This window comes from Populus alba, chromosome 17 (genome assembly GCF_005239225.2).
Source record: "Populus alba chromosome 17, ASM523922v2, whole genome shotgun sequence".
Classification (NCBI taxonomy): domain Eukaryota; kingdom Viridiplantae; phylum Streptophyta; class Magnoliopsida; order Malpighiales; family Salicaceae; genus Populus; species Populus alba.
In genome coordinates, this window is record NC_133300.1 from 14,824,869 (window position 1) to 14,833,889 (window position 9,021).

The window sequence follows — 9,021 nt, forward strand, 5'->3', positions numbered from 1 at the left end:
TCAATTTAATATATTTTTAATATTTTAGATTATGTTAACGTTAATATAAAAAATAATTTTATAAAAATAAAAAAAATAATTTTGATATATTTATAAATAAAAATACTTTAAAAAATAATCATAATTATATTTTAAAACAAGTTAGATTCGAGTTCCATGCAAGGGAGCCAGCCAACCAAACTTGTCACATGTTTTTCGACACATCATAATGTCCGAGCAAACCAAAATAGGAAAGCCAGATTAATTTACCGATGTGGAGTTAGTTTGGAACTTGAAACTCTGAAGGAGCTTCATCAACCAGTAGCCAGAAAGATGCACAGGCAACACAGGAGGCCGGCAAAGCAGCCAGGCGTGCCAATACCTACCTCCAACTGTGCGGCAAATAAATCAAACTTTCAAGGGGCAATACACATTCTCCACAAGGAAAAGGAAGGTGTAAAATAGCCTTATGGCTCTATGGTTGGTGCTTTCGTGTTAAGAAAGTAGGGCTTATAATTTTTTTTAATTAACATGCATATCGGTAAAGTTTAAATGCTCCTTAATTAATTCCACGACCTTAAAATTAATAACTATATAAAATTCAATGACTATTATATTAGCAACTACAGAACTTGAATTTAAAATCACATGAAGAATAAACTTTTTAATCTCAAGTTTTTATCATTTAACTACTTACTAAATGATTATAATTTTATGCAACATGGAAACTAACCAAACTCATTCAAATAAGTAGGAATTTGTAGACCCAATAAAGAAAGTTAGAGTGAAATAAAAAAATAAAAAATTTAGGTTTTAGGTTGGTATAAATACTATTCTACGGGACTAAAAAGAAATAAACTTGTACTAAATAATTATAAATTATAATATTTAAGATATAGTTATGGATGTACAAACTCCAATAAATCTCATTTACTGTAAATTTTTTTTTTTTTTTAAATTATACTAATATATTTTTAAATACAACGTTACTGTGAGAAAAACGTGCATGTGATTCCCACCTGAGTCAAGTCTTAGCTGTCCTTTTTCTCTTTCCCAATTAAAATGCACAGTGATTACCCTTCTCAGAAGTGAGCCCCACCTGCCTTCTGCCTTTCATTTTTGCTTCTTAGGTAACCTCCGCTCCAATCCCGGATTTTATTTGGGTAGTTTAAATGTATCAAACATTTGTTTATAAAGTATTTTTTATTTGAGAATATAATATAATATAATAATATTTTTTATTAAAAAAATTATTTTTAATATTAATATATTAAAATAATCTAAAAATACTAAAAAAATATTAATTTAAAATAAAAAATTAAAAAAAATCAATTAAAAAAATATATTTTAAAACACAAAAATAATATTGGCACGTGGGAGACAAACAACCCCCTAAAAACCCCACTTGCTCTCTCTAGTGTTTTTTTTAACTTATTTTTTGTTTAAAAAATATTAGATTAATGTGTTTTCAATATTTTTTTATAATTTTAATATATTTATAATTAAAAATTTACTTTATCTGCGATTGCACCGCTCAAATGGGTAAGAAAATGAATGAAAATATAAAAAAGTGGTTGTTTTTAAAAAATATATAAAAAAATAATTTTAAATAAAAAAATTATATTTTTAAAAAAACACAGCGTCCCAACTACCTCTAAAAACCTCTAAAACAAACACACACTAAACCCTGCTACTGTACCCTAAGGTGAGCGAGACTTCAGAAGAGTTTCTTCTGAAGTGATCATAACCTTAATCAAATTTAATTTGTTTAAATTAATTTTTTTTTTCCTTTAAAAAAATGGAAGGACCCAAATTGTACCAGACATCTCAATCATTTACACATTAAGCCAGTGGTACTAATTAGTAATTTAACATTCAATCAATATCTTTGTACTAATTAAAAAAATTATCTTTTTCTTGATTGATAAGAGAGTGGTTAAATCTTAAAAAATAAAAAAAACAATCCTTGTCTGAAATTTTCAACCAGACATATCTGTATTCTATAAGACACGTCACAGACGTGTCCATAAGGCTTAAACTCTCTCTCTCTCCGTGACTGTTGACTTCCTCTACTCTGCCCTCTCCACTGCTTCAAAGTGCCCTTTTTTTTTTCACTTCAAGTTTCTCTCCTTAGCACTCAAAACACGCAAAAACCAGAAAGCTGGGATCTTTACTGGTTAATAATATCTATGAAAGGAGAAGGGAAGATGGCGACTATGTCCAAGATGAAGTGGGTTGGTTTGGTTGGGCTAGTTCTGTCAGCCTTTTCTCTCTTTGTACATTTTTTGCTTGCTAGATACACTGAGGAAGGCATTTCTGATTTCCAGTCTTCAGTCACAATCTTTTCTTGGAGACCCATCTTTGAAAACTCTGACTTTGCCAAGAATGTATGCACCACCACCACCACTACTTATTAACAATTTCTTTCTCGTTTGCTTATATCATAATGTCTGTGTTGTTGAGATTTGGATTTGGTTTAGTGGGTTTTGAGATGCTTTCTTTCTTAGTTTGGCGGGTTGTGGGCATTTCTTTGTTTTCTCTGTGTTAGTATGTCAATGCAGTGATTTTTGAGTTTTGGCTTTATTGTTTAGTGTTTTAAGTTTTGTGTGGATCTAAACAGGGCTTTCCACGAAGATGCCATATTTTTTTTTTGCATTAGAGGAATTTTGTGTTCTTGACTTAGTTTGGATCCGTTTTCTAAATTTTTGAAATCATTTTTGGGTGGTACTGGTGAGATTTTTAGACTTACAGCATAAGGATCATATGGTCTCTGATTTATTTTTGCTTTTAATATGTGGCAGAGTCCCTTGTACAGAAGACTATGGGGTCAAGTAAGGCGGCTTGAATCCTTACATCCAGATGCAAATCCCAGAGGATATTATGCTGGTTAGCTTTCATGCCAAGGATTTTGTAATTAACAAAAATGTGATACTGCAATGTTATGACTTAAACTAGGTTGCCTGGGTTTTCTAATTACCAATACAATATAAATTCACTGCAATATCATATTGCTACTTCTAGTTTATCTCGGTTTTGTAACTCTTTCAGGACTGCAAAGTTATTATTGATATTGGTGCCATAACCTAAATTTGTTTCTGTGGAGATTTGGTAGGTTCTGCCTAGAAACACAGTCTGAGATCTTTCAAGTTTTTGAGAGTTTAAACTTTGGAGTAGGTTTCTATACACTGGAATCAGTATTATAAACCTAACTGGTAATGGAACTTAAAGAGCTTGTATGATCCTGGAGACGGGAATTGCTATCTGGTGGTTTTTGGAACTTAAACAGCTCGTAATGGAACAGGAACCAAGCTGTTTTCTTTTCTTTTGCACTTGGATATGAATTTGCAGTGGAGAAATGGCACAAGTGAAATTTGGCCAAGAACATGTTGTGTGTATGACTTAATTGCTTTACCTGGTTGTGGCTCCATGTACAATTCATTCTTTTTGTGTAATGGCAGTCAATCCTGTGTTGCTGTATATTGGATGCCCTTTAGTTTAATATTGAGTTGGGATTTCTTATGATGTGTCTATCCCTGCATTCGCCTTTCCATTTTTCTTTATATGGATAGACTTGGATTATATGATCTTCTAATCAGAATCTCTGATGTTGTGACATGACACAAAAGTTGTTGATGAGTAAACTAGGGAATTGTTGTTCTTAGTCAATTATTTTATGATATGATTTTTGTTTTGTTTGTTCAAGTTTATATCATTTGCCGCATGAGCTCCTAACTTTAATATGCATACAACAGATCCCCGATCAGAATCAAGTGGGTATGTGTTTGTTAGGATACAAGGTGGATTCCATGAAATAAGGAATTCGGTGAGGGTAACATGCACTAGTTGGTATTATTTCCTATCAATGTGTAACACAGTTAGTCTGACTTCTGAATCTTGTTGGTCTTTCAGATATGTGATGTGGTTGCCATTTCTAGGCTTCTTAATGCTACTTTAGTTATTCCTGAGATCCAATCAACGACAAGCAGCAAAGGAATCAGGTGACTCCTTTTCTGTTATTAACTCTCACAAAATTTGTATCTATGGAAAAATTAATTTAATCGTTAATAATTCATTTTATGTCAATTTAATGAAATGTTCATTGCAGCTCCGAGTTCAAGAGTTTTGCATACCTTTATAACGAGGATCAATTCATGGCAGCTTTGGTGAAAGATGTTAAAGTTGTGAAAACCCTTCCGCAAAATCTTAAAGGTGCAAGGAGGAAAAAAAAGATCCCATCATTCAGAGTGCCTAATTCAGCTTCACCATATTTTTATTTGCATCATGTTCTCCCAGTACTTAATAAGCATGCAGTGGTTGAACTAGTTGTTTCTGAAGGGGGGTGCTTGCAGGTACTTGATTTTCAATCATTGTTTTGTTATAGGTTTAGACATGTAGTTATATCTAAAACTTGATATTCAGAAATCATGTATAGATTTATGTATACTCTACTTTGCTTCATTTTTCTTACTTATTTCTTTCTTTTTCAACTCTTTCCTTTTCCAATCTATTTTGTAGTAGTTCATGATATTCTCACACCAGCATGAACTTGATACCTTTGGGCATTCTTGTTCTTGATCTATGCCATTGTGTCACCAAAGTGTAGACATGCTGGTGCTTGTTTATGACTGCTGGTGTAAATTGAAAATAATGCTCGGGTGTTTTCATTCTTATTTTATCTGTAAAGAAATAAAGCTCGACCAATCTTGTTGCTTAAACTGTTTTAAGTTTGCTTTTTTCCTAGTCGTATCTGCCTTTTGGACTACTTAGTAACATTCTTCTTTGCAGCTAATTTTTCCTGATGAGATGCTTTGCAGTCCTTCTGTATTTTTTTTGAAATTGGGATTTAGATTTTCTTTTCTGAATAAGATTACCATCTTTCTGTTACATCATGTGGCTAGGAATATTACCATCTTTCTGGTCCTGATGTAGGCTATACTTCCACCTCATCTTGAAGAATATCAAAGGCTGAGGTGCAGAGTTGGTTTTCATGCCTTACGGTTTCGGCAAGAGGTCCAGGAACTTGCAACTAAAATATTGCACAGGTCAATGACTGCTCATCATTTAATTGAAATATTTATCAGTCATATTCTTTGGTGATTTCTGAACTGTCCATGTATTTCAGGTTACGGGCTCCTGGTAGACCATTTATAGCCTTTGATCCTGGTATGACGAGAGATGCCTTAGCATACCATGGCTGTGCTGAACTCTTCCAGGTACCTGCACCTATTCCTGAATTCATGATTGATTTTGATTTTTGGAAACCTTGAACAGCAAAGCTTACCTTGCATTTAATTGTGTTGTGTCTTGGAGCTCTTCCCAAGGATGTGCACACTGAACTTATTCAGCACAAAAGAGCTTGGATGAAGAAACGTGGGATTGTTAAGGGGAAGCTTTCTGTAAATTCAGCCGAACAACGTCTTAATGGTTCGTGTCCATTAATGCCAGAAGAGGTAAGAGTGTGTGTATCAAATTCTCCTGTTTAATATTTGATGCATAGGAAATGAGCTTCTGATTCCTCCAAATGTCCATTTTAGGAAGCTTAATTTGTCTATTGTTTGTGCCCTGGAATTTTTTAAGAATGTAGAGGAAGACATTACATCTCGAGGTTATTGTAGTCACTTTACCTGTACAGGGAGTGGGGTCACCTCCAGATTTATCTCCTACAGAAGGGGCAACCTTTCATTGCCCAATCATTGATTGGGTGATGGAACAAGCTTATGATGATGGTCCTAATACCAAAAAATGGCTGTTCCAATTCTAACTCTTTCACTTTATAAAACAAGGAAGGATATCATATAAAAAGAAAATATTTAAATAAATTCTAAGTGCTATCTGGTCTAAACTAATTGGTTTTCTGCAGGTTGGTATTCTTCTACGTGCATATGGATATTCATGGGACACAATTTTATATATCTCCGGGGGAGAAGTTTTTGGTGGCCAGCGGACACTGATTCCTCTTCATGCCATGTTTGAAAATACTGTTGATAGAACTTCTCTCAGTGCTGCATGGGAGATGAGTAGAATTTATGGCCGTGAGGTTAACATTGTTGACACTAAATTAAGGGCTCCACCTTCTGTTGTGCAAGAAAAAAAGCTTGGAGCATGGAAAAATGCAGGCCCGCGTCCCCATCCACTTCCACCCCCTCCAGCTCGGCCTAAATATCCACACAACATTGAAGGTTGGTGGGGTTGGGTGGCTGAGAGTGATAACGAGCCTGAGAGTACAGTAATGGAGCTGAGGACCAATGCCCATAAGCTATTATGGGAAGCAATTGACTATTTGATTTGTGTTGAAGCTGATGTTTTCATCCCTGGGTTTGACCGTGATGGGAAAGGACGTCCAAATTTTGCCAGCTTGGTAATGGGGCATAGGCTCTATCAATCAGCTGCATCTAAAACATTCCGGCTAGACAGGTAATCATTCCTATTAACAGAAGTGTGCATGCTTATGAATAGTTAACCACGGGGGTAAATTTGAATTGCAAAAATACTTTCATGGAAAACACTCATCCTCAAACATGCCCAATGGGAGTGCCCATCTACTCTGGCCTCTTTCATGTTTTCTTGAATGTGTTCTAATTTCAGGTACTGGGATTAACTTGTTAAGTTGGTTTGTGTAGTCTCCTTTTGCATCTAATTCTTGTTGGTTGGACCATATGCCTTACAAATTCAGCTAAGCATGCTATACATTTTATCTATTCTTGTGTTTATAAAAGTCATTTTGTCATTCAGTCTGCACAAATCTAAGTGATGACACGTTCAAACATGGAGGGTCAGTGCACATCACCTCTTTTCTGTCTGTTAACAAGGATCTGTTTTTCTCCTGTATAATAGAAAGGAAGTTGTCAAGCTTTTGGAAGAAAACCGCGAACATTTGTACCAAGCAAATCATACCTGGCTGACTTCAATACGCAAACATCTTAGAAGAAGTTTAATCGATGGTGTAATAGAAGCATCCTCAAAATCAAAGCCATTGTCTTTTCTCTCCCATCCAGTGCCTGAATGTTCTTGCTTGAGATATGATCCTACCAAACCAGTTGAGGCTTCCCTTGGAGTTACGCATAGTTGCCCTAAGTGGATGGATAGTGAGATAAAAACAAAATCGAAGGATAGAGAAACTGAAGAGGATTCTGATGAAGATGTTTCCTCATCTTCTGGACTGTTTTTCAAGAACATTGGTGGAAATAATCAGAGTGGAGGTGGAGAATTGATCAAGGAAGAGTCTCAACTGGATGATCAAGAAGAACTTGAGGGCTCAGACTGATAAGAGCCCATGAGCTATAATAGTAGCTCTCGAGTGCCTTGGACATCATCCCTACCACCACCGCGTTTTCTGCAAGGGGTATTGAGTTTCATAACATGGAGGGAGAAAAGTTGTGAAGAGCAATTATTGGCTTCTGCCTTGATAGGAGAGGGAAAATGTTGAGAGATGGGAGTTGAAAAACTTGATGGCTCTCAAACTCAGAACAACTCCAAGATCTATAAGCTCAGGTTGAAGCCCTGTGACATTGACATATGCTAATGCAAGCTATTCAAGCTCCTTTGGGAAATATTTCAGCCATCATATTGGAAGCGAAAAGTCAATTTTGATGCACACAGATTGCTTCTGATGGGATAACCCAAAAGCAGACCATTTTTGTAGGAAGCTCTAATATTCCTAGGCATACTAATGCACACATCAATGTAACATGGTTGATAGCGGAACAATATAGATATTTAATCCATGACAGGATATATCGATTCTTTCTGTTGGATATTTGACTTTAATATTGGTTTACTGTTAATTGAGTTTTATATTTGTTTTTTATTTTTATTTTCATATGTGGTCTTATTACTTGTAAATTTTATAAGTTAATTATAATTGATATAGATTGATTTAATATGTTGTTTTTTAAATATTGTTAAGTATTAAAAAAAGAGTCCTCTAATATGCATTTTAAAAAAACAAAATAATATAGCATTGCTAGATTGCCTATACATCTAAAAGAACTGGGGTATTTAATAATGCTTCACTGTATGTATATATGGATAGTGAAGCATTTATCTTTTTTTTTTTTTTTTTAATTTTTAATTTCATCATTTAATTGCGATGAAACTAGTGTTGTAATTATTGTAAACATACTAAATCAAAAGAAAAAAAAGACTAAATTATAAAAACACAAAGAGTAATAAGTTTGATTTAAAATATTTATCACTGTTTATTTTGATTTATAAATTCACTTGCTAGAAAATAATGATATATAGAAAAAATAGTTGATTATCGTGATTTCAACCATAAAAATAATGAAGTTTGTTTATTTAATAAGAAAAGTTGGATAATAGCAGTTATTAGCATTCAAATTGTACAAAAAAATAAATTGAAACTTGGGAAAATTTGAGGTTTCAATTTGATTTTTTATTTTTTGATTGATTTTGGAAACTTTAAGGCTCAACTGGGCTTATTGAGTTGTGTATATTATATATTTTTTAATGTATTTCTAAGTTAGAACTTGGTTGAAAAATGAGCTATTTGATCCAAAAAAACAAAAGATCAGTTTATGCCCAGTTAAGCTATCAAAAACTGGGCAAGCAAAGGACTTGTCATCTATCATAACAAATGATATGTTATTCATTTTATTTTATTTTTTAAAATAACACAAAAGCAACTTGTCATCCGCCTACTTATTAAAAAAAATAAAAAGCAAGGCCAGAAACGTGAGTTCGGCCTCCAAGAAGCACCAACCTAGCATGCTACTGGAGGGCTATACGTTGGGTCCAAACCCTTGTCTTTTTTTTTTTTTTTTTTGGCACTTGTAAAAAATAAAATTATCAGATTTATTCACTTATTTTCTAGTTTTGACATAGTTCTTAAATAATATTATATTTTTTATTTTTATTTTTATTTTAATATTTTTTTAATTATTAATATCTAATATAAAAACAATAATAATAAATTATTTATAGAAATTCGATTAAAATTATTTGTTTTTATAAAAATAAATAGATTTTAAACATGATTTTAATATATTTATATATATATTTTTTTAACTTTCAATAACAAAT

At 33.3% G+C, this 9,021-nt stretch overlaps 1 protein-coding gene across 1 annotated transcript; it reads left to right on the top strand.

The window, feature by feature from the left end:
• Positions 1–2,019: 2,019 nt before the first annotated feature.
• LOC118042727 (O-fucosyltransferase 27) lies at positions 2,020–7,786 on the top strand. Its single transcript, XM_035050447.2, has 10 exons — positions 2,020–2,366; positions 2,781–2,865; positions 3,732–3,802; positions 3,889–3,977; positions 4,085–4,328; positions 4,909–5,021; positions 5,102–5,192; positions 5,301–5,429; positions 5,840–6,393; positions 6,814–7,786. Exons 1-10 carry the CDS (start codon positions 2,169–2,171, stop codon positions 7,241–7,243), a joined length of 2,004 nt encoding a protein of 667 aa, XP_034906338.1. The 5' UTR covers positions 2,020–2,168; the 3' UTR covers positions 7,244–7,786.
• The last annotated feature ends 1,235 nt before the right edge of the window (positions 7,787–9,021 follow it).

Bases quoted from the DNA above. Each gene is read 5' to 3' on its own strand.
- LOC118042727 (XM_035050447.2), top strand. From the start codon at position 2,169: ATGAAAGGAGAAGGGAAGATGGCGACTATGTCCAAGATGAAGTGGGTT. The intron at 2,367-2,780 runs GTATGCACCACC...AATATGTGGCAG, and splicing joins ACTCTGACTTTGCCAAGAAT to AGTCCCTTGTACAGAAGACT. The intron at 5,193-5,300 runs GTACCTGCACCT...GCTCTTCCCAAG, and splicing joins GCTGTGCTGAACTCTTCCAG to GATGTGCACACTGAACTTAT.